Source organism: Anguilla rostrata, chromosome 4 (assembly GCF_018555375.3).
Source record: "Anguilla rostrata isolate EN2019 chromosome 4, ASM1855537v3, whole genome shotgun sequence".
NCBI classification, from domain to species: Eukaryota; Metazoa; Chordata; class Actinopteri; order Anguilliformes; family Anguillidae; genus Anguilla; species Anguilla rostrata.
Window position 1 is genome coordinate 16,879,974 of NC_057936.1, and position 25,516 is coordinate 16,905,489.

General features: G+C 46.9%; 1 protein-coding gene across 1 annotated transcript in view; it reads left to right on the plus strand.

The window, feature by feature from the left end:
* Positions 1–25,516, plus strand: part of LOC135254092 (dnaJ homolog subfamily C member 13-like) — a 59,253-nt gene that overhangs the window by 13,820 nt on the left and 19,917 nt on the right. The window contains exons 3-25 of the mRNA XM_064334045.1: positions 9,151–9,226; positions 9,312–9,461; positions 9,775–9,816; positions 10,792–10,992; positions 11,348–11,554; positions 12,274–12,369; positions 14,634–14,725; positions 15,245–15,411; positions 15,936–16,015; positions 16,141–16,310; positions 16,422–16,454; positions 16,875–16,974; positions 17,240–17,347; positions 18,201–18,356; positions 18,759–18,815; positions 19,150–19,271; positions 20,395–20,470; positions 21,501–21,596; positions 21,764–21,904; positions 22,942–22,959; positions 23,562–23,644; positions 24,084–24,237; positions 25,071–25,174. Coding sequence (XP_064190115.1) covers positions 9,151–9,226; positions 9,312–9,461; positions 9,775–9,816; positions 10,792–10,992; positions 11,348–11,554; positions 12,274–12,369; positions 14,634–14,725; positions 15,245–15,411; positions 15,936–16,015; positions 16,141–16,310; positions 16,422–16,454; positions 16,875–16,974; positions 17,240–17,347; positions 18,201–18,356; positions 18,759–18,815; positions 19,150–19,271; positions 20,395–20,470; positions 21,501–21,596; positions 21,764–21,904; positions 22,942–22,959; positions 23,562–23,644; positions 24,084–24,237; positions 25,071–25,174 — 2,529 coding nt within the window. The remainder of the gene's footprint in view (positions 1–9,150; positions 9,227–9,311; positions 9,462–9,774; positions 9,817–10,791; positions 10,993–11,347; positions 11,555–12,273; positions 12,370–14,633; positions 14,726–15,244; positions 15,412–15,935; positions 16,016–16,140; positions 16,311–16,421; positions 16,455–16,874; positions 16,975–17,239; positions 17,348–18,200; positions 18,357–18,758; positions 18,816–19,149; positions 19,272–20,394; positions 20,471–21,500; positions 21,597–21,763; positions 21,905–22,941; positions 22,960–23,561; positions 23,645–24,083; positions 24,238–25,070; positions 25,175–25,516) is intronic.

Sequence of the window (25,516 nt, forward strand, 5' to 3'; positions counted from 1 at the left end):
CACATGCATTTATTTCTGCAGAGAGGAGAGAATAGCCACAGCTCGAGTGCCCTTGTGTGCGAGTGGAGCTTTGTGGTCCGCTGCCCTTGTGGCAGCAGTGGGTCTATGACTGTCTGCAGCAGGATTGCTCTCTGTGTTCCGCCTGCTGTGCAGACTGCTGGCTTCTCAGCTTCTGTGGGTTTCTGTGAGAAGTTGGCAAGAGCAATAGACGGAAGGAGGCAAGCGGGCAACATTTCGGTACGGACTCTGCTCAGCCAAACGTATCTAAACGTCAAGCATTGTGACTGGAAGAAGGAAAAGCAAAGCCGCAGAAGCACGTCCGTTTCCAAGGACCATAGAAAGTTGCACGCTGGAAACACGCTGAGCGACAGATTGCAGCATTGTTGCCTCGTTGCCGTCTGTGCAACATTGGTGGAGAAACAAGTCTCCCGTCCACCATCTTAAGTTGCATGTTTTCGCGTGCAAGTGAGACGTTTCACAGAGAGCACCTTCATTTCAGAAAGCAGTTAAACATTCATCAGCACGGTTACTCCCAGGAGAAGTAATCTTGCACAATCTCCCACCTCTCCCTTCCCCGGTCTACTGCCTGACAGAGCAGTATTGTGGCGGAGAGAATGGAGATCTGTAGAGGGGAACGCACTGGAACATTGTGAATGAAAATGTGTGTTCCAGTGGGAACTACTGTCTGTGAGATTTGACTGTACGGCTGTGCCCCAGTGGCCTGGGATGTACCGGGCTGGTGACTTCTTCCTATTTATTCAGAGCCAATCAGCATGTCCATTTACTTTGGTGTACTTTAACCTTTAGAGAACACTCCCATCGCCTCACAGTACAGCATGGAGTTTAACGTTTCTGAATTTCCCGTTTTCAGATTAGTTGCTGTCACTTGTTTGCAGTCCATATGAAGACTGAAAACTGACCCTAGTCTCTGCCAACACAACCTATTCCCAATTTCAGTTTCTCTTTACTGTAGAGCTGTGTGTCGAGTACTGAGAATAGTGTTGAGTAAGCGGTCTTTCATTTTTCAAAATGAAAATGGAAGATACTTTTGTTTTGAGGAAATGTGCTTATTGTGCAACTTGTGTTTTGTATGTGAATCACAAGGCATATAAGGCAACATTAAAAGAAAAAAGAAATGAGCTGGTTGAAAAAAAAAATAGCTGTAATGTAGACTTTCGTTCTCAGAAATTAAGGGGTTGCAGTATAAACTTAAGCAGTGTATCTATCTAAATAACGCTAGCTATAGCTCCCTAAATAAATAAATAAAACCTAAGCACTAACAATGTTAGACTCTAAAATATGGAGGAAAAAAAACATTGTGATAGGATATAAATGGGTAACTAAAATCGGCTATGAAATTTATGGTTGAGATATCAACAGGTGTCATTTTTAAATTGTGAGATAATATTTAAGTGAGATCTTACAGAGGTATTGAGAGCCATGCTGCTGGATTTAAATACTGATAATGTGGGAGATTCCAAGGCTGTGTTTACTGGGCTGTGAATGCGTTTCTTAATGTAAGCCAGGCTGCTGAAACATTGCTTGGGTATGCATGAGCATTTCCCCCCCCTCACTGGATTGAAAATATCCTACTGAATGGATGCACTGTCGCTTGTCAGATGGTCTTATGTGAGAACAGGACCACCAGTGTTCATCTGTAAGTGTTTGTTGGTGGGTGCAGTTATATTGCATGTGGCCAGGCCACACTGAATTGCAGGGCATTTTCAGCCCTGTGGGCTAGCCTGTTAGGCTACCTGAAATCGGCAGGTTGTAAGACAGAAAGCACTCCGATTGCAGAAAGGGAGGGATGGGTCAGGAACAGTCGCGGACTTGAGCAGGAAACATACTACGATGGAGTGCAATGTTATTTTTTTTAAAACTCTGTGACAATCGACCGCTGTGGCCTAAGGCATATTGCAGAACAATTGGTTGAAGATTTATCCTGGATCTTTTTGTTCAGAGCTATGATGCCTCAAAGCAGTTTTCAGTTTGCCTTTTTCAAATGGTCTGTACACAGTCATTTTAGAAAATGCTGCAATCCCAAGGCTTTGATATAAAGGACAATATGAGAAATCGTTAAAGAATGGTGCACTGTACCACAGGAAAGGAAACTTGACTGTTGCTGAAAATGAACAATAGTGGCTTAGCACAATAGTAGCTTTGCATTATTAATTGCATTACTTCCATTTAGTATAGTGTCTGTGTACTATTTGTATGTCTTATCTTCTTTGTGGCGATTTCAACTTATTGCCACCGTGTATAATACACAATGACAAGTCGGAGAACTGATAATTGTCAAGTGTCAATGTTAACATTGTACTGTCATTCTTCTCATGTCTAATTACAGTGTAATTTAATTATTGTTGATAACTGATGACTGTTGCAGTTAATTGAATGGTTGCTTGACACATTGCTTCAAACAGAGGCTCCATTGAGCCCCTGGTGGTGGAGGTCTGATGGCCACCCAGGGTTTTCTCTGGGCCCCGGTCATGTTGCGCAGGCTAATTCTGTGACACGTGGCTCAGAGTGCCGCATGTCATGGACGAGAGCATCGACCGATGAAAGTCCCGATGGGTATCGATCGGCCTCTCTGCGAATTAGACGAGCACTTCGCTGCATCGACTTGGGCTTCGTAGCTTTTTTAAGCGCCTCTCTGCCCCTCCTTGTTTAATGGTAAAAGCGCGTCCTGATGCGCTCGATCTCGATGGGGAGGTATGAAGAGCGCGACGCGCCGCTGCTCTCGACGGCTGCTCCGCTCCGCCCCGCTCCGCGGCGAGCGTCCGCGCCTGCCAGGAGCAAAAAGGCTCTCCATGAATAATGAAACGCCCCGGCCTCGCCAGTCGCACATGAAGGTCAGAGGCGATGAAAGAGACGCCTCGTCCCGGACCACCGTCTGGGAGAGGGAGGGAGGGAGGGAGGGAGGGAGGAGGAAGAAGAAGAAGTGCCGTCTCACGGCTTCCTGAAAACCCGCTCCTCAAGGCTTCCATGACGATCGGCGAAAATCAATCACCATCGCTACTCCTCGCAACTTCCTGCCAGTTACACTATCACAAACACTATTTGATGTCTAAATCTCATGGACCCTGCTAGGAGCCATACTCAGACCAGCCAACCCAGTTCTAGTGTTTGCACACAATATGAAAATCACAGTCGTCACAGACAAATCTTTTGCATGCCTGATTGCTTGGTTTGGTTAAAGTGCAAGAGAGAGAGAGAGGTTAGGTTAGGTTAGCCTACAGTGTATGGTGTCTTGCTCTTTGTATTGGCAAGGAAGAGCAGCACAGGGAGTATAAAATGTGGAGGTCTTCTCTGGGAGCTTTTAATCTATGGGACGGGGCCATTAACGAATACAAGTTGTCCTGAAAAATTGTCTACAAAAATGGTGTGAAAAGTGGTACTGCATTTTCTCACTGATTGAGTCAACATTGCATTTGAGTGATGACATTTTGAAAAGTGTTTTGGTACTGAGTTTTTTAAGGGGAGGCTGAAATTGCTATGGCTGCTTTGGTTAGTTGTTACATTGTATGTTTTTCATATAGTCCGGTTGGATTCTCACTGCAACGATTCAGGTGCACCAATTTGTGTGAGTGCACGCATGAAGTCATTTGTGTGTGCTTTTAATCTGCATCATTGCCAGCAGCTCATACTGGTAGAACACCAACAATATGAGTGTATCCAGACTGGGATTTGGGAAGTCATATTTGCTGACTTGCTGCTATAAATTTTTGGTCCGGATCATTGTAGAGCTGTGTTCCCTGCAGCAACAAGCCGCACCTTGCAAGAGGACTGATATCCCCGTTTTTTAAAAGCAAACTATGGTTCTCTTGTTTGGTGCACTCCCGTCAAAACGAACCAAATTTAAAAAAAATAAAAATAAAAAAAAAACCCTTGATTGATCTTCTCCAAACGAGGCGGGTGTGCACCCTTATAAGTGTACACTCTGTGACTCCCAACGTGTCTGTGGGAGAAGTAGGCTTCTATCAGTAGAAGTATACTCTGCAAAAAGGTTTTTTATACAGTGGTAAGTCGGACCTCTGTTAGTTTTTCAGTTGATGCTGAAGTGAATAAATACTCAGGGATACTGGCTCTTCATTACGTATAGGGGGTGGATGGAAGAAGAAAATTGTGGATGAGCGCCCTAGTCCACAAATTTTAAACCAGGAAAAATGCAGAGGAATGCACTGGCATTATGTTTTGGTGCATGCTGCCAGTGGGTGGCTGTACACGCCTACCTGTGTGGGTCCTGGAAGTTTCAGGCACCACAGGTGGGCTCATGTTTCCTTTTTATGCTTTTTTCCCTTTTTCTCCCCAGTCTGAATGTCCGTCATGCTCGCGCTCTAATGCCTGGGATTTTCCTGTGTAGAAAAATCCTTGGCGTGCACCAAAGCAAATTTTGTGAGCGCCAAAGTGGGGAAAAAAACAGAGAACAATCGATTGAAACAGCAGTTAGAATATAATTTATTTCGTAAAATGCAGCTCCCTGATAATCACAGGAAAGCAAAGAGAGGAAAGCCTACACACTCATGGGCTGGACTATCACATGCAGGGTCACTTAGCTTGTTAGTATTGCTACCCACTAAACCAGGGGTGTCAAACTAAACCAGGGGTGGTTTCCTTAGACAATCAGAGACTTAAATGAAACACTTGTGCTGAGAACACCACCAAAAACCAGCAGACACTGTGGCTCTGTACCCACTGTGTTGGTGGGTAGCTAAATTAACCCCAGCCCAATGATGGGGAGTACCAAAGACCATTTTCATGCCAGGGAAAACCCTGAATGCTCATCGCAAAACTCTGTAGTTGACTGAGTCCGAGGAAGAAGCTTCACGTAGCGCGTAACAGGTGGAGTTGTGGCCGCTCAACCGAACAGCTTAACAGGTGTTGCGGCCGGGTTCAGAGTGACGTCGAAGCGTGAGAGGACGACGTCACCCCTGCCGAATAAAACACTCCCGTCACCCGGCCTGTCGCGCTAACGCTGGAGCCACCTGCGCGTAGCCCTGTCGGCACCCTGTCCACAGTCTGCACCAGCACGGCCCACATACAACACCAGACGGTGGAGATTTTCCCATTTAACTTAACAGCGGGACCCAGGAGACCGGAGAACGAGGGCCACACTAGTAGAGATACGTTTCTGTCTGTGCTGTTCCCACATTGATCAGCCCCACACACCCCGCAAATGTCTCCCTTCCTCAGGAAGCTGGGACACGTTGAGGACTAATTGAACAAATGTAAAAGGAACTTGCTACTTGTTTCACAGTTACAAATCTGGAGATTGAGAAAATGGGTCATGTTCTACTTCACTTCCACTGCCTCGCTACCAGTGCACTTCCTGTTTCGTGAATCCAGACAAGTGTCAGAGAATGTTGCATTGAATGCATTTGTGTGTTCAGCGTGTTGGTGGGAGGGATGATTGAGGTGAGGTTAGATCCCTTTCATGGAGCCTCCGGCACCTGGTAGTGCGGTAGACTATGTCCTTGACTGCATCAGCACTGACGTGTGACGGCTTAAATCATACTGGCACTCAAAAGCGAGAACTGTCACAACACCGGAACCCGAAACGGGTTTGCCCCATTTTCATCATCTGCAATGTTAGGTGCCCTCCTCTTTGGAAACTTCCAGTATTTGTGCTTTTAGACAATGAAGCTCTCCATGAGGTGGCTTAGATGTTCAAAGGAGGTGGAAGAGCACCGAGGGGACTGCTGAAGGCCTCAGTCAGTCAGTCAGTCAGTCAGTCCTCTCAGAAATAAAGGCTCAGGGGAGGTACCTTTTTCTTCATTAAGAAACAAATTTCTCGAATGTACCCTGAAAGTACAATATTGTTCCATTTTGGGTACCACTAAGTACTTTTTTCAAGTAAAGAAAGGTACAAATTAATTATGTATTGCTGGCGAGGGGTGCAGGTTTATGTACCTATAGAGTACCACTCCAGGGAAAAGCATTTATACCTTTTTTGAGAGGGAAGGCACTTCTGGAGTGCTGGAGTGGAATGGGTGGGAGTGAGCTTTAAGCCAGACAACCTGGGTTTGTAGGTTACTGCCACATCGGCATCCCAGCTGTTCCTCTTCAGGTACATATGGGTTAGCAGTAGTTGTCAGATGCATCTCTTCAACAGCTGGCACAAGCTCACTGTGTTGCACTGTGATACATGCTAGAGTAGTAACTTGTTACTGATTCAGGGGCTGTAATCCATCTTCTGGCTTGGAGTGCTGTTTTTTCTAAATGACCGGAGATGTCACTACTGGGTTATGAGGCACAGAATACCCTGCTGACTCAAACCCTCCCTCCTTGGGAGATTCTACAATCAGTTATCCTCCGCCCTGTTGCGCTGCCATGCCCCGTCTCACTGACACGGTCCGGATACTGTGCTTGGAGGGGTGCGTTGGCGGGCTGCTGGGTGGCACTTCCTGTTAAAGTGGTGTTCTAGTGCAGGGATGGGCCCCTCGGCCTGATATGGACAGCATAAAAAAAGTAAAGAAAGATTTGTGTGTCAGCTGGAGACATCGCTCAACAGCCCCATTCGAAACGCAATCTAGACGCCATATGTGTGGACGCCATATGTTCACACATACCAACTGCTCAGCTGCTCAGAATTCTTCCATCAATGCGAACAGATAATAAATGTGCTTATTAATGTTCATTGCTCAGAGGAAACATTGAACAATTAGGCTCTGGCATTAATCTTTCATATTAAAGTCAATCTGTTGAATTTTCATGTTCTTGACAGCGGTTAATGCGGACACGTATCTTTTTTTGATACTCTAAGCTGTTCTAATTGCATTTGACATGAACAACAAATAAGCATAGCTCTGATTCTACTGACTCAGCAAGGTTGCACATCTGTTTTCTTTTTTTCATCGCTATGCTGAGTGTGGAACCAGATGGTTTGAGTCAGGCAATCCCCTTGGTTTGAGGCTAAAGAGGCAGCTTTGCCCGTTTAGCGAGAAGAAGGGATGCATATTAGCTTTCTTGCTTTCAATTCAGCCCTAGGCCCGAGCTGTGCTTCTACATTGCGTCATTCAGGAATACACCTCTTGGCCAACAAGCAGTCGGCAGGTCTGAGGAGAGAAAACAGTGCAGCCTTTTCACAACATGCATAATTCATGAGTGTTGCATTAGAAAGTGAAAGTGAAATAGGCTGTCAGTAGCATGAGCTCACAGTGGAGCTGTGTTCTGTGTGACAGCTCACCTGTTATTTAAGCTGCGCGTTTGCACAGAGCTTGGAGCCGCGATGATTTCCATTTCAGTTCTGGGGCAAAGCGCCTTTAGATAAATCAGGCGGAGGAGCACTGCTTCAAATTAACCGGCAAGATACGCCCGATATTTCACAGCCCTTCCTCTGGTGAAATACCCCTGATGCTATCTCGGGAGCGGCATGCGTGTAAATCGGTGTCGCGTGCTGCTCGAGCCGATGGTTGAAGAGCCCATGTTTCGCAGTGGCGATGGTGCAGCAGGCGACGGATGAGCGGTTTTATGAGAAGCGGCCTCGCAGTGACCACACGACCCAGGGACCGCGTAAGAGCGCTGCAGGAAACGGAGGCTTGTTTCTGACTGCCGGGGAGTAGGGTGCAGAACAGGCCTGCTCTCCCGCGGTCACAGAGACTGGCGCTAACGCTGCCACAGGAAGCTCGTGGGCAGCCTTGCTCGACTCCAGCCTTGGCATCGCGCTCTCGGCTGACTCAGGCCGTGTAACTGTTTGTTCCCGTTTGTCATTGCTGAACTGCACGTGACAGTTTCCGCGAAGTCCCGGGCTCGGCATCGCGTTCTGAGCTGGCGAGACTCGGAGGTGAAGTGCGGTAACGAATTGGCTTGAAACGAGTTGGCCCCTTAAGGACCCCGCTTCTCTCTGAGTGACCTGAGCAGAACTGTGTGTTGGCAGGGGGGGGCGGGGGGGTTTACCCTGAGCATGCCCGGGCCCCCGCTGCTCGCCGCCCTGTCGCTCCCGCTTCCTTCCTCAGTGTCGCGCCGCACGGGACCGCCGTCCTCATCGTGACTGACGCGCCCGAGAGGGCTTTCCCTGCTTGCCCCGTGCCGCCAGCTATCCCAGCATGCCCTGCAGACGCCAGCCACCTCTCGTTGTGACAAAGAGCAGTGTCACTGCCTGGAAACATCGCCTACTGTCTGTACCAGGGGTCAGGAGCGCTGCGGAGACGTGGGAGGGTTCTGTGTAGAATTTTCCGGCAAGGCGGAGCCATTTCATCTTACAATCGTTCTTCATCCTCTAAAGCAGGATGTTGATTTCCACACACGTCTATATATGCATGACTGAAAGAGGAATTTCAGGGTTGAGTAGTTTTATACTTGATCACACAAAAGGGAACGAAAGCAGGTCATTCAGCCAGCCGAACTGAGTGAAGACTTCATGCTTGTATTCCTTGTATGTTAAGATTATATTAAATGTCCTGTAGCTTAGTTTTTTGCTGACGTCTGCATCCGGGACATCGGTCTCATTGTCTTTTTCATACTGTAGACTTGATGACATCATCTCTATTTTTGTTTTTGCACAAATCATGAACATGGCCTGTGTAATAGCCCAGTTGAATGCAACTCACAGTGGTTTTGCAATACTGTTCAGGCAGTGGGTACTCTTGGGGGAATTACATATGGTTTTTTTGTTTTTTTGGTGAAGATGAGCTTTAAAATCCCTCGTAATTGGCTCGTCTATTCTGCATTTGCTCTTTAATTCTGCAATTCTCTCCAGGTTCCAGGGAGGCAGATTTTTGCATAATTAAGGCAAATCAAACCCAGCAGACTGCTAATTATGAGCCTGATTTGTTTGTGATCGGCGTAGAGGGAAGGCGGTGTCTGGCCACAGCAACAGGCCAAGAATGTGACATTTCTCCCAAACAGTATCATGCGAAAATTCCTCCATTACGCCCAGTGCGACTAAAGCCTTTTATGCATGAAATTGCCGTGGTTCCATTTATGCAGGTGTCGTGCAGTGTTTTGTGTTCCAGATTTATACTTGCCTGTCAGCAGTGCCTGGCAGATGGCTTGTTGAGGCTCATCTAAGAGATGAGAGAGGACGGTTTTCTGATGGTCGATGCTCACACCAAGCCCCTGTACGTGACCCGTTTGTTTCGGTGTTGGCGGGTCGTTCGCACGCAGGCGTTGGGTTAAATCCTGTTTCGCTTGTTTTTTGTTTTTTTGCAGGTATAAAAGAGTCTTTTCTGTTGGAACCCACGGCATCACCACTTACAACCCCGCCACGTTAGAAGTTACCAATCAGGTAATGAGGAGCCGCTGTACTTTGGACTGTATCCTCCGTGGTGCGTTCTCAGGTCCCCGCTAACCTGTCCTGTTCCGACTCGCAGTGGCCTTATGGGGACATCTGCGGGATCAGCCCGGTGGGGAAGGGCCAGGGCACGGAGTTCAGCCTCACGTTCCGCAAGGGCAGCGGGAAGAAGTCGGAGACGCTCAAGTTCTCCACCGAGCACAGGATGGAGCTGCTCACAGAGGCGCTGGTGAGAGACCCACCGGGACTGGGCACCGACGTCCAGCTCCATTAACGTTTACGTCTGGAAAACCAAAATCTGTCTGATTGTTTACACACCTGTGCACTCAACTTAATTAAACCCTTTTGCAAGCATTCTGCATGCGGGAAATGTTCTTTAAAGGGAAAGGTGCAACAGAATGTTATATTCAGCTTAAGCTGTGTGCCGTCGTTTGTGTATTGTAAAACTAGGAATTCATGGTTTGAGTAGTGTATGTTAATTAGTCATACAAGAGGTAATGCTTTCTTTCCTTGTCTCTCTCTCTCTCTCTCGTTTCTTGCAGAGATTCCGAACGGATTTCTCGGAGGGCAAGATAACTGGCAGGGTTGGTACTCTGTGTGTTTATGTGTTTGCATTGTTAAGATGGTCTTAAAAGTATTTATTGTTTTTATGAAGCACCTGCGTGAATGATATATTGCAGCCTGGGAATTGCAATAGCCTGTATTCAGCACTACTATTTCCAGGTGAACTTCCTGTGTGGGGAATAAGATCTGTCCTCATGTGTTTGGCTGTAGAGTGCCACTGCCCTGGTACCTTTGTGTTTCTCATTTCTGTTTTATCAGCATTACTGCATTTCCGTAGATCAGTTTATAATAGAACACATCTACCTCAAGGGTGACTTTCATCCCTGTCAATCAATACAACTTCCTGTGGTTTCTTTTGGATTGCTCTTACTTACCCTCACTTACTCAGGCTCACCAAAAGCTTCTTTCTGAAATTGATCGTACAGCCGAATGTTGTCGTACCGAAACACTTAAACCTTTGACAGATTGTTTTCATTGTAACTGTCTTTGTAATTGTGGCATTGCAGCACGGTGACACCTTATAGCTACTCAGAAAGCTTGGTTCTGATATGGTGTTATGGTCTCTGGTCACGGAGATATGAAATTTAGCTTTGTTTTCATTTCCTCTGTCAGGGAAAATGTACGCCAGCATCCCTCCCAAAGCAGCACTGTTGGCTGTCTACCCGAATAACTTCTATATTACAGAAACAATCAGATTTTTGTAATTGCCGCAGACAGCTAGCCGACTGTTTGTGTGTGTGCGTTTGGGTACACGTCTGAAAGTTGAACAAATATCATTTGAATTGAATTGATGTAGACATCGTATCGCAACTCCCTTCTGGCCATTTATACGATTGTTGCTAGCTTTGTTTTGCACCTTAAAGACATGTTCCGTGTTCCACGCTTAATAAACAGGTCTTTATTCTAAGGTAAAGCTGTCATTGGCTCAGCAGCCGCCCAGCATCAACCACGCCACCGTGATGTCATGACCCTCTAATGCACATTTTGCTCCACAGCGCTACAACTGTTACAAGCACCACTGGAGCGACTCGCGGCGGTTGGTGGTCCTGGAGGTCACCCCGGGGGGCATCGACCAGATCGACCCGCAGACCAACCGCTTGCTCTGCTCCTACGACTACCGATCGGTGGAGGGCTTCGTGGAAGTCTCCGACTACCAGGGGGGCTTCTGCATCCTCTACGGGGGCTTCAGCCGGTTGGTACGTACCACGGGCCTGATTTACTGAGACCTTTAGCGCATGCAAAATCAATAACGTAGCCAATGATTGGTCGTGGTATTTGTTTTGCACCAATCGTTGGTTGTGTTATTAGCGTGTGCTGAAAGGTTGTGCGCATGCTAAAGGGGTTAGCAAATCGAGCTCTATCCGCACACGTGCGTACGTGAACATGCGTGACTGTGTACGGGTTTCTTTTTAAATTTGTTATCCAAAGGAAGGATCTGCCACCCATCGAAAAGAAAGGTTTTTGCGGCGTTACAAGCCCTCTCCTCTCCCGTTTCTCTCATCCTCACCCTCCCTTTCCTCTCCTTTTCTTTCCTTCCCTTTTTCCGCGCAGCACCTCTTCGCCTCGGAGCACCGGGACGAGATCATCCGCAGCGCGGTGGAGCACGCCGGGAACTTCATCGGCATCACGCTGCGGCTGCGCAAGGAGGCGCTCACCTTCGAGGGCTTCGCCGCCGAGCGCTTCGGCAAGTACGGCGCGGACGACTGCATCACCTCGCTGGCCGAGTTCGTCGTGCAGAAGATCTCCCCCCGCCACACGGTTAGCCGTCCGCGCCTGGCGCACTCTTCCTCCTACTCCTCCTCCTCCTCCTCCTCCTCCTCCTCTCTCACTGTTACTGTAATGCTGCTGTCGCTCGCTCTCTCGTCTGTATGATCTCGTCATGCGTGTTTTCTGTCAGTTCAGCCGCGTGACTTATCGCCGTAGGTGCTTGCGTGCTGTGACAGGCATTACATAGCAGGCCTGTTGAGCACGCCACTGCCTAAGCACTGCATATTTCACATTGCATTGACAAATAGATATAGCTATGATTTAAATGCTTTGTTGTTAAGTGTCATGCTTATAATAAAGGCCTGTTGAATTGTAGGATGAGGGTGTGTGCAGTCAGCTCCAGAATTATTGGCATACACAAAATATATAAAATAAAGTTATGTGCAATATTGTATTCTCAAAAATGGGTAAATTCTGTTTTATTCTGTTCTATTCCAAGAAAAGAATAGAATAGAATCCATATTATTTTTGAAAAAAAGTATTTACTTTTAACAAGTAATTTTTTTTTTTTCTTTCCCAAAAATTGTCAAAATTGTCAGCCCAGTTTTCAGTACTTAGTGCACCCTCCCTCTCTTCTGAAGTGTTTTTTTGCTCATACAGCCAGGGTTCCTCACAGAAGAAGCTTCACTGTTCAGTAATGAGGTGTAGGGAGAGACGGTGCAATGTGCAGTTAGGAGTAGGAGTAACCCCGGCGCTCTCTGTCCTGTCAGGAGCCGGCGAAGAGGATCCTGGCTCTCACGGAGACCTGTCTGGTGGAGAGGGACCCAGCCTCCTACAACATCGTCACAATCAAGCCCTTCGAAGAGGTGGGCGCCGTCCTTACCGCCTTGCGGGAAAAGAGGCTGTCGCAGGCGCACCACTCGGTCACAATCGCCCGAAATCTGTCCCTCATCGCGTCTGCTCCTCTTCACACCCTGTCATCTTTTTCCACGAGCGCTGTGTCTCTTTTCAAAGTGACGGGAGCTGTGGGACAATACGCACCTAGCTCTCACACCCACACAAGACCAGCCCTTACTCAACTGAACTCAGATAGGGCGGCAGTGTAGAATAATGGGTGAGGAACTGGTCTTGTAACCTAAAGGTCACAGGTGCCATTGTACTCTTGAGCAAGGTACTTAACCTGCACTGCTTCAGTATATTTCCAGCTGTATAAATGGATGCAATGTAAATGCTGTGTAAAAAGTTGTGCAAGTCGCTCTGGATAAGAGCGTCTGCTAAATGCCTGTGATGTAATGTAATGAACAGGAAAGCAGTATTGCATAGGGTTGACATCAGCTTCTGGTTTCCACCTACAGTAGCTCCACCTGCTTTCAGACTTTGAGCACTATAGGAGAAAGGTAGTGTTTGCACACCTGCTGTTCGTAGCGCGGGTGCTAGAGAGAAAACCAAAGGCAATGGCGTAAAAAGAAAAGCTCCTGTATACCGCTGGGCTCTGCGGCTTTGGTTGGAGCGCATCTAGGCGCACCTGCTGAGCTCCTCTCTCGGGTGTCATTGGCAGTCATTGTGGGAGGGGCCTGGACATGCACTCCAGTCAGCCCAAAGTGAGGAAACAGGTTTTACGGAATGTTGCTTGAGATTATATTGAAAGATTGAAACACAAAATGATCAGGCTCTATTTTTAGATGTTGATTACTACTGACTACAGTCCCTTTGCTCAGCTACTGGCTTGGAATGCTCTGGGTCATGTGTGGTGTGTGCTTTGTAAAGCAAGGTAGGATGCACAAAGGTGGAGCTTCCAAAGCATTGAGCCTTCTGCAGGGTACGCCCTAATCATCAAAGCTTCTCACACACAGCATCATACTGCCTGTCAGTCTTTTTTTTGCTGCGCCCTCAGCTCTCCATGTCTGTAGGTGGTTTCAAAAAAACATGAGCAACTGTTGGCCCAGCTTAAAATGCAAACAACAGAGCTAGTTTCAAAACGCCAGATGCTAGGATCCAGAGTCAAACAAAATTAAATGTATGTTTTGGATGAAGTAAAAGGAGAAACGGCACGGGACGTACTTGGTGTGGAATGACGTGGAAGTCCAGCTTACGCAGAAGTTTCACAGTGCAGATATCTGAACCATCGCTCAGTCACATGAGTTTGCGGAGACCAACCAGACCCTTTTGCAACAAGTGGTTCCCTGTCTTCCAGACAAAGGGAATTTGTCCTGTATCTAAAAAGGTTTTTGGCCCTTCCAATAATCGGTTTCCCAGTCACCCAACTACATAATAACTGTTTCAGTCTTAGGTAAACCAGTGAAAAATAAGCAATTAGAATTTTTTAAATCATGAAACATATTTTAACATTTTGAAACTGTTCAAAAATACAATCACATTTCACTTATGTACAATACTTGGCATATTCTTTCCTGTTTTGCTTTATGACATACTCTGCTTTGCACATTGGATATGATAGAAGGGAAAATGCCAACAAACCCAAAAAGGAGAAATGTGCAGATGACTAGGTAGGACGTATGTGAGGAAATGACTCGATTTAAGGCAGCAGCGGTTGCAATTCTGATTTGTTTGTGATACTAAATGGTGAACCCAGTCGTTGTGCACTGAGGATGTATTCAGTTTATATGGAGAGTGTATGACTACATTCTCTGATGCACTGACATATATATGTATATTCAAAGGCTTGTGGATTTCTAACAGTATACATGCAAACCTGAAACGCACAAAAGTATCTGATACACAGAGACCTGAACATCCCGTACTGTTCAGTAAAAGTAATGATTAAATCTGTCCAAAATATATTAGATGGCTACACAGGCCCATAATCAATATATATGAAAAACATATCAAATCATATTTTACCCACCAAAGACAAGTCAAAAAAAAGCATGAATTTTTAAGATAATTGCATGATCGAATTCTAACTGGTTCTACCACAAACTCAGACCACTAATAGGATGAAATGCATAACTGGCATTGGGGTGAAAAGGTATCAACTTAATTCACCCTTAAGTCCCAAAGGTCCTTCCGGCTGTTCTCGCTCATTGTTCTAGTGCTGATATGAGTGTTTTTATGTGAACGCTCTTTGATCGGTTTAATCCTGATGCCGTGTCGCTCTCTGTGTTTGCAGGTGTTTGCACTCGTCTGTGATGCAGACAACCCTCAGGTCTTCACTGTGGAGTTCATCAGGGGGCAGATCAGAAAGTACTCTTCCACAGAAAGGTACTTCAGCTTCATCGACCCATGCGGGCATGGACATTGACCCATGCAGGCATGGACATTGACCCATGCAGGCATGGACATTGACTCATGCAGGCATGGACGTTGACCCATACGGGCATAGACTTCTGTACACTGGGCTGAATGTGTGCTGCTTGCTTTTGTTTGGGTCAGTATTCTGTCAGTATTCTCTTGTGCTTTGTGGTGATTTATGTGGTTGTGTGTGTGTGTATCCCAGCTCCCCTCTTCTCTGTTGTAAATATTTGTTTCCTTTGCGTATGTTACATATGTTAGCATTGTATGCTGTTATATGCACGTAACTGAGTGTAGAAACCAGACTCCCTGGTTACTGCTGGGAATGCCTGTGTGTTTCATGTCCTCTGTGTGTGTGTGTGTGTGTGTGCCTGCCTGCCCATCTGTGCCCGTCTGTGCACACGCTGTCTTTTGACCGTTGGGTCCTGCGTGTTTGTGCATAGTGACCGTTAGTGACCACAGGGCCTGGTTGTGTTTGCGCCCCTGCAGAGACTCCCTGATGGCCAGCCTGCTGGACGGGGTGCGGGCATCTGGGAACCGGGACGTGTGTGTGAAGATGGCCCCCACACAGAGGGGCCAGCGCTGGGGGCTGCTCAGCATGCCGGTGGACGAGGAGGTGGAGAGCCTGCACCTCAAGTTCCTGGCTGCACCCCCCAGTAAGACAGTCCAACAGCCCTCCTCATGAGGAGTGCCACCCCTACTCATTTAGCAAAGAAACTAAATACTCAAGATATTCCGAACATGGTTAGGAGCAGGGTGCACAGGGATTTCAATAAGACAGTTCAGCTCTTAGGAAACTTATCATTGGCCTATTCCACACTGTTCAAATGTACATTTGCCCCATGCCAGTGATTTTTCACCCATTCATTTTTGGGCCAGAGTTTGCTAAATGAAATGCCTGATGAGAAAAACATTTAAAAAATGTAATTGCTTAGCAAAGGATAATGGAACTCCTGGCTGGTAAATTAGGACTGTAAATTGAACGTAATTATTGCATTGGTTGGTATTGGCAGCAGCAGTAGCGATTGCCAATTTATTCTCGCTGCCCTTGTTCTTGATGAGCTTTTTTCCCCCTACTTTTGCCAAGGAAAAATTGGAAGCAAAACGCCAAACAACCTTTTTCTTGGGTTTGAAGGTTGATTGTTACCGCGTTTTAGAAATCTGACGTTCTCCTCCTCAGATGGAAACTTTGGGGACGCGGTGTTCAGATTCAACGCCAACATCTCCTACAGCGGCGTGCTCCACGCCGTCACGCAAGACGTGAGTACGCGCGTTCCCGCCACCTCGCTAACCGCCAGGCGGAGTGCTGCGGTCGGACTGGCTCGTCCTCACGGTTTTTTCTCTCTCGTTCTCTCGCTCTCCTCTACCCACATCCCTCCTTCCAGGGCCTTTTCTCAGAGAACAAGGAGAAGCTGATCAACAACGCCATTCTGGCCCTGCTTTCCCAGGAGACGGAGCTGCCGGGGCCCAACGCCGAGCTGGAGAGCCACTTCCAGGCCATCCGCCGGCTGGTGGCCTCCAAGGCCGGCTTCCAGGCCTTCACCCAGCTCCCCAAGTAGGTGGCCAACCCCTGCCTCTACCCCCTCCTCCTTCTCCTTCTCTCTTTTCTTGTGTGGGCCAGTAGTGGTAGCCACTGCCTAACACAGGCGTGCTCTGTCGTTCTAAGGTCTGGTCAGGTGGCTGGACCCTCGGGCGGAACGTAAATATGAAAACATTCATCTCACAATCTACTGTCTGTCTTTCCTGTGTCTTCAGAAACCACAGCACACTTTTTTTCTGTGAGGTGTAAAAAGTGTTGTGTGGGTTCTGAGGTATTACTGACATTGTCTTGCGTGAATTCTGCATTCTGCAAAGTCTCCAGTTCTTAGTTTGCCCAGGTCTCCTATGAGAAAAGTCCCCCTCATATTTGTATGAAAGCAACCTGATACAAATATTGATCAAAGCCGCCATAGTGGTGGTTGTAGCGGGACGTTATCCCCCTGTCCGTTCAAGGTCGAGTGAATCCTCCCTGTCACCCCTTGCGTTTTAAAGGACCTTGCGCCTGTGTGGTGTGCGTGTGGCCTGTGCTGTCGGCTTGTGTTGGCGTGTCTTCACGCGCGTTTGTGTTCTTCTGTTCCAGGTTCCGGGAGAAGCTGGGGGTGAAAACGGTCAAGGCTCTGAAAAGGAACAACAACGGGGTGACGCACGCTGCCATTGACATGCTCTGCGCCCTCATGTGTGTAAGTGACACGGGTGCGCACACACACACGCACACACGCACACACACATGCACACACACACACACACACACGCTCGCACACACAGACACACGTTGTTTCGTAAAGGCGTTTTTCTTACTGCATATTGGTCATGGCTGCATGTACTGGAATTAGTAAATGTACCACTGCAGTTGTGGTAAAGATGACTTTGGTAGGATGGATTGTTGCCATGGTGATAGAGATGATAATGATAGGGAGAGATAACAAGGGCATGTTCTCATTGCAGCCGATGCATGATGACTATGACCTGCGTCAGGAGCAGCTGAACAAAGCCTCCCTACTCTCCTCCAAGAAATTCCTGGAGAACCTTCTGGAGAAGTTCATCAGTAATGTGGTGAGTGTGAGGGTCAGCAGGGTGACCACTGACTAACTGATTGACTGGCACTAGCTTAGAGCTGTTAGAACTTAAAATGCAGTGCTGTGTGACTCATAAATACATTGTTTGCGGTTCAAGTAAAGCATGAATCAGCATACGTGTTGTTTTATTCTCTGTTTTCAAATTGGAATAATGTAAGATGCACGTTACATGCCATGTTTGGTAATATGTGTATCTGACATACAGTAAATCATTGGATTTCTTCGTTTTTTTGCTTCCCTTTAGTAGGGCTAATATGGAAACACTAAGGATGTAATAAAGGGTAGAATGTTTTCAAAACAATAAACTTGTTAAGTGCCAAAATAAGTAATTTTTCTATATAAATATGAAGCGGACAGAAAAATCTGTGAACCTTCACCACTGCACTGACTTTCTTCAGCTGGTAAACATGACTGAAATAATCCCCTATTATGTGCTCTTAGAGTTCATTTCATCAGTGTTTTGGCTGTGCGATATCTATTTTAATATGTAAAGTATTAGTGGAACCTGCCAGCAGTACTGTTATATTGTTCTAGTGCTGCCCCAGTCACTGCTGTGTGGGTTACTTTGACACACATACGTCCTTTGGTCATACTGCTGCTCCTACATTCTATTCATAAAGGAGCCCAGTTCCATATTGATTCATGTTATTCTTTGATCACAGAGAACCAAAGTGCCTAACAAATGCAAATTATGGAGATTAGAATGATATATCCCACAAGGCTTAGCTCTGTGATGCTGTTTGTTTTGGTTTTATTTGGTGACTCTCTCTCTCCCTCTCCCTCCCTCCCTCCCTCTCTCTCTCTCTCTGTCTCCCTCCCTCCCTCCACAGGAGCACGGCACCGGTGCGCTGGTGATCAGCTCGCTTCTGGACTTCCTGACCTTCTCCCTGTGCGCCCCTTACAGCGAGACCAGCGAGGGCCAGCAGTTCGACATGCTGCTGGAGATGGTGGCCTCTAACGGCCGAACCCTCTTCAAGCTCTTCCAGGTGGGAAGTGGGGTGGGGCGGAGAGGTGTGGGGAGATGGAGGGAGAGGAGAAAGGTGGAGGACGGTGGGGTGAATAGCCGGGGGGGTGGAGACGGAGCACACGAGAGGTTTCGCTCTCACATTTTACACGTCTGCCTCGGGGAACCGCCTTGCCGTGTCCCCTGTGCCAGTAAAGCTCGTCTGAAGCCTGGTTTTCATTGAGAGGTGCAGGCAAGGCTCTGGGGATTCTTAAGAATTGCGAAGATGTCTTTGAAAAATCCAGGCAGATCTCCTGGGGAAAAGGAACCAGGGGGTTCCATACTGATGGCGTGTTCATTCAGGGTGTGCAGTGACTGCTGATTGGGTCTGTTGCCTTGTGCTGCAATTTGCTCACTTGGCTTGCGTCCGTGTGTCTGTCCACAGCACCCTTCCATGGCCATTGTGAAGGGAGCAGGCCTGGTCATGAAGGCCATCATTGAGGTGAGGCTACTTGACTCCTCAGTTCTCTATTACCATCGTTAACTCTTGTCATCTTCTCATTCCCATTGTAACAGCAAAGGTCAATACCATGGTCATCCATCTAACTAGTGTTGTCACAGTAAAGTGCAGCTGTAGTTATTTAAACAATTGTCCACTGTATCAACTTACCAGACGGGTCACTCAGTATAATAAGTTTGATTAGCATGACTTGCACCGTAGAATGAATTGAGTACTCTCATTAGCGTAACAGGCACTGCTCAAATGGGGATTTCTTTAATTAACTTAATGGGAGCGACTGCAGTTGCCTTAAGCGCCGCTTGTTGCCCGGTTTCAGGAGGGGGACAAGGAGATCGCCACGAAGATGCAGGAGCTGGCTTTGAGCGAGGGAGCCCTTCCCCGACACCTGCACACCTCCATGTTCACCATCAGCTCCGACCAGAGGATGCTCACCAACAGGTCAGAGCTCCAGGTCGCGTTGTTTCAGCCGGAACCAGAAGAGCAGCCATGCAGCCTGAGCGGGGGTGGTGGGGCCGCCATTGAGCTTTTGCTTCACAGACCACGTACAGCTGTCCCGAGTTAGCTGGCTCATCAAAGAGTTTCCTCGTGTACAATTTGATTAAAGTGCCTTATGGGGACTTTTTTAGCACCATCAGGATTTAAGCTCCTCTCTGGAACAAGAAGTTTCACTGCACTTTTGCATCCAAGGTTTTTGCTTTACAAATAAAAACGGATGGGCACATGTTCTGTAATTTCCTTGCTATATATTTGGTAAATGGTAAATGGACTGCATTTATATAGCGCTTTTATCCAAAGCGCTTTACAATTGATGCCTCTCATTCGCCAGAGCAGTTAGGGGTTAGGTGTCTTGCTCAAAGACCTTCGACAGCCAGGTGGTTTGAACCGGCAACCCTCCGACTGCCAGACAATCGCTCTTACCTCCTGAGCTATGTCGCCCCCATTTCTTTCTTTTTTAACCACTCTTTAATCAACAAAGTTGCAATATGCGGTAAGAGCTGAATCATAACGCCCTTCAGTATCGATCCTCTCCCGAATTTCTGTTTTAGATATGGGCTAAAAATGTGTGTGTATGTGAGATCCTGTCGCATTCTGGATTCTGCATTTTTAAACTGAAAAAGATCCAAAATTCCAGGGAAAGAAGAAAGGTGTGTGCATAAGCAAAGCTTCAGTGGTACCGTGGGTTTTTAAATATTATTTGCCTGTGTGGCAAGTTTGTTTTAATCAGAACGCCAAAACATTATTTGTAGCTTATTACATCCCGCTAATCCAGATATTTAATCCCACTTTTGTTGTGGCAAAATAAGAATATGAATGACATACATTAATTGTGTTATTATTCTGAGTAGGCTTATTATGGCAAAAATACTTATTTTATCAGAGTGCAAGTGAGATTTTGAAGTGTCCTGAGTTCCAGAAGTGCAGCATTCCATGGTCTGGCGTGTCCTGTGTGCGTGTGTGCGTGCGTGCGTGCATGTGTACGTGCGTGTGTGCGTGTGCTCACACCCAGTGCCCTGCTCTGTACAGTATTCAGATTGATTTAGAAGTGTGCTTCCTGCTACAGGCAGCTGAGCCGCCACCTGGTGGGACTGTGGACTGCAGAGAACCCCATCGCCATGAACCTGCTGAAGAGGATACTGGTGAGAGCGAGCGGCCCCAAACAGACAGCTGTACACTGCAATACATTACATTACATTTAAGCATTTCTCAGATTCTATTATCCAAAGCGACTTACACTGATGACATTTTTGCGTACTGTCCATTCATACTGTTGGTTATTTTACTGAAGCAGTAAAAGCACAGCTCGCTCAATCACACAACTGCAGTGCCCCAGCTGGGAATTGGACCTACGACATTGAGTTAGAACCTCGGTTCCCCAACTCGTACCCCCATATCCAAAACGGCACGTGGTAGCTGTCCTCAGATTCCACAGGCAGGCCTGTTGTCAATGCCGGGAGTCTGTACATTTGAGTGAACTGCGTTCCTGTTATCAAGGAGAAATTACCCTGTGCTTTTGTATTAACCCGACGCCCCTCCATTGAGCTATAGGGCTAATGCCATTGGCTCAGGTGCGCATTTACAGTCTCATGAGCAAAGGTCTGGGTCACTTTACTGGGTATTCCACCTGTTTTCACATTGGAGACAAATCTGTTTTAATGAGTAACTGCTGTCAGGCAATTAGAAGGCTCCCCTCTGCATATGGTCAATTTGTGAAGTTCCCAGTTTTGTAACTTTCCCTAGGCCAAACTTAAAATGTCTTGGATTTGTTTGTTCAAACTAGTCAATTTCATTGTTTTTTTTTTTTTTTGCTGAGTGAATCTTCTCTCCTCCACTTCTGCGGATGTGTTCTGCACAATCTGGTGTGCATATTAGCTGCTGTGCATCAGGTATTAGTTACACAGGTGGCCTGGGGTTACACTTCTTGTTCATGTGAAAGACTTATTGAGAAATTCTGTGCATACAGCCTTAAACGATAACTAGATAACTTGCTTAAGGTGTGATGTGTTTGTATGCCTACTTCGTAATGAAACACACCTACTCCTCCCATCCCACAATGCATTTTTTCGAATTGTGTAGTAGGCGGAGCCAGGCTGAAACAGTGCAACTACTCTTTAAGTATCAGTCTGGGAGCATAAACAATGTAACCTGTATCCCCTGCCTCCTCTGTAGCCGGCAGGTTTGCTGGCATACCTGGACAGCACCGAGCCAGTGCCTGAGAGAGATGTGGACAGGATGCACATCAGAGACAACCTCAAGATTGCCACGGTAACTGGCCAGTCCCCTTTACTTTTTATCCACTAGGAGTTTATTGTGCTGCTTTTGAGTTAGCTGCCCTTTTTTGACTGGCAGAATGGGCATAGCAGGTAGCCATTTTGTCTTTGGTGGCAAGTGGCCGGTTTCTCGACCCTGAGTGCCCACCCTGTCTTTCACAGGACCAGTTTGGACGAAACAAGGTGCCCGAATGGCAGAGGCTGGCGGGCAAGGCGGCCAAGGAGGTGGAGAAGTTTGCCAAGGAGAAGGCGGACATCGTGCTGATGCACTGGAGGGACAAGATGGGCATAGCACAGAAGGAGGTGAGCTCACATGTCCCTCTGGCCTCTCAACCAGAGCGATCTGGACATGCCCACTGCTGCCGCACTCCCGCAACCGCTCCGCACTGCTCCCCCTGCTGGTACTGGGTGGCACTGCACGCACAGTGGTGATTGGCTCAGAGCTGGACCGGGCTGCTCTCATTGGCTTGGCAGGCAGCCCGCTGTGCACTTATGAGGACTTGCCCTCTGAACGGGCTGCTAGAAGGGTGCTTCTCTGGATCCGCGGCAGCTTCGACGCAGCTTGTTTTAACACGGCTTGGCGCTGTCTTGTCTTGGGTTGTGTCACGCATTGTCGGGTTTTGATTGCAAGATTTTAATAGCTTTGCTTGTTTTTGAAGCGTCCTTCTTGGTAAAATTGAAATGGACTTTCTTCTGTTGTCATTTATTATTTCACCGATAGGTGGTGTCCTCTCTCGAGCTGGCAGTTATTTAATGTTTCATTCTTCCATCTCCTCTTCTCTGAATCGTGTGGTTGAGAGAAGCTGGTTATCTGTCCAGCATCACCCTGTTCTAAGGCTGAACCACCCCTTGTTTTTTGGTGCATCTCCTGGACTTACCCACATCCAGATATTATCACGCACCAAAATACTGCAAGCTGCCTGTGGAGCTTGCATTAATAGGGGAGGACGCTTGCAGGACTTTTTAGAGCTTCCATCTGGCATCACTTTTGATTCACAATAATTCTCTGAAATCAGTATGTTCACTTGCTGCTTCTTTAACATATTTAATCCACCCTTTAAAGCCTAATTGGCACAGCTAAGCGCCTGGAGATGTAGTCTTTTTAAATCAAAATTCTCTCGGGTAATTATTGCTTGGCTGATGTCTTAAGCGATGTCCCTCCAGAAACGGATAAGCGTAATTTCCCTGACCCTAAAAACCACTGGGAAAGCACATCGGTGTCACCATGTGAATGAAATATTTCAAGGTTCAACATTTGCAAGGTACAATAATGTCTTTGTGTTGTCTCTGCCCCCTACACCTCCCTGTCCTCTCTGGCTATCTGCTGTCAATCAATGCAGCAGGACAGGAATAACCTGGTGAGTAGAACTCTATGGTGAGCAACCCAAGGCCTCTCCCTCTGTAGTCTCCACCCCTCATCGACAACCATTAGACATCACGTAACATACGTTCTGTGGGTCCACTCCCCGTAAGGTGTATTGGTGTGTCTGTGTGTTCTACTTTAGTGTTGTGCTGTGTTCAATGAGAAGGTCATGCGCTTTTATTGTGATGTGTTTTGGCTTTGGAGTTTTATTGTGTGTTGAGTAATCACTGGATGATTCAGCAGTCATTTATCTGCGAACGGGTTTATGATGTATTGATAGTTTAGCAGTGGCAGCATTGTTGTACATGCCAGCAAACAATCTGACCTTTTATGGGTCAGTTGCTCTATATCCGTTCCCTGTTGTGTCCATTCAGTCATTAGCAGCATTTTGTTTGTGTGTTGTTTTCCACCATTAATATCGTAATCACTAAAGTTGGTGCACCCTTAAAGAGCCATTTGTATGTTGTCCATCCATGCAAGTGGAGGCAAAGGCAGAGCCTATGTCACTCTGAATGTGACGAGGGAGATGATTGACGCTCACTCAGGCCAACGGGAGATGAGAACTGCTGTGACTGACATTGTTCTGGCTTGTTCCAGAACCCAAACCAAAAACCGGTCATCCTGAGGAAGAGGAGACAGAGGATCAAGATCGAAGCCAACTGGGAGCTTTTCTACTATCGGTACTGCTTCTCCGCTGTGTCCAGGACAGTACATTCTGATATTTCCTAAGCACATGACCCAATGCAACATACAGGTCCTGGCCATTTGTAGACCTGGATAGAGTATTCAAGAGAATACGTTATGTAGGGGGTAGAACCACAACCACAGCACCGCACTTGGACGTACACAGAAAGGCCTGCAATATCTGCAGGAAGACTGGACGTGCTGTATTTGTATGCAGCCCGTATCTGGTGTATGGCATTCTTGATTGCTAATGGGGCATTGTAAGTTTGGTCATAAATCCTGTCCTCTTCACTTCCTTTTGAACTTCCATTCTTCACCTCATTTTCTCCACTCCACTCTTTTCTTCCACCCTTCACACCTTTTCCATCCCCACTCTCCTCCATGTTATGTTCCTTCAACCACCTCACATCCACAACCCCCCCCCCTACCCTGCAGGTTCCAGCTTGATCACGCAAGGTCCAATCTGATCTGGAACCTGAAGACCCGTGAGGAGCTGCGGGACGCCCTGGAGGGGGAGATGCGCGCCTTCAGCGTGGACCGGGAGCTGGGCTGCACCAACGTCATCTCCTGGAACCACCAGGAGTTTGAGGTTAGGGTCCGGGAGGGGCGGCTTCAACCACCATAGAGCAGGGCTGCCCATTCCTGTTCCTGCAGATTTATCATCCTGTAGGTTTTCATTTCAATTGCAATTTGGTACACTTAATTCTACCAATTGGCAGCTCAGCAAGATGTCAAGCTGTTGAATGAGCTTTGCTTTGTTAGCGCTGGAGAGAAAACCTACGGCACTGTTGATCTCAACAGAGTTGGCCAGCCATGCTATAGGGAGTACTTCTGCAGCAGTGTACAATAAAAAAATTTTCTAGGCCCATGTCACATGCTTTGTGGTTTAACACACACTGGACTTGTTGCAAGTGGCTTCTTGTCATGTTATGTATGAGTACAGTCATTTTACACAGCATTCTGAGGGCTGTTTTGTAGTGTGTAGACAGTGTGCAGCATTAAATGGTGTCTGTGACTGAACTTCTTGTAATTGTAATCGGGTTCCAGTTAAGACGCATTGTGGATCACATAGCCTGCTTCACTGTGGAGGTGGGGTTAAAAGTACATTTTGTTCAGACACTCATAAGCACCACTTCACTCAAGGATATGTAAATACACAGATTAGCTTTATGGGATTTGCAGCAAAACAAGGGACTGCTTTGAAGACCCTTCAACACAAAGTTTCTGAACATTGGTGGCTTCGTTGTAGATTACAGGCAAATGAGAAATTTAATAGATCCTTCACATTAATATTCCGTTTCATATTATCATACTGGGAGCTGTGCAGGAGTCACAGAACTTTGTGTTTGGTTGTGTGTCGTATCTATGCAGGTGAAATATGACATACATTTTTGTCTTTAATTGTCTGTCATTGCTATGCAGGTGAAATACGAGTGCCTTTCAGACGAAATTAAGATTGGAGATTATTACCTACGTCTGCTGCTGGAAGAGGATGAGAGCGAGGAGTCCGGGGCCATCAAGAGATCGTAAGACGTCACTTTCGCTCAAAACCACATTGTATTTAAGCCCTGGCCTTTTCTCTCACATTTAAACCACTATGTCTGTAAGCCTGACACCCTGTGGTGTGAGCATTACAGGTCATTGCCCTTAAATTGCTCTCGCTGAATAAAATCGAATTACTTCCTGATGTAATTCATACCAGGTTATGCTCCCCAGCTAAAATAAGCAAAAAGCCATCACTCGCTGGGATTGAATTTTAAAGTTTCAGCTTGCTGAATACGGTCTTAAATGTTCACATGCTCTTAAATAGCCCAACACCGTAATGGATACAAGCATTCTTGCCTCCAGGGTAGTTATTGCCGTGGCTT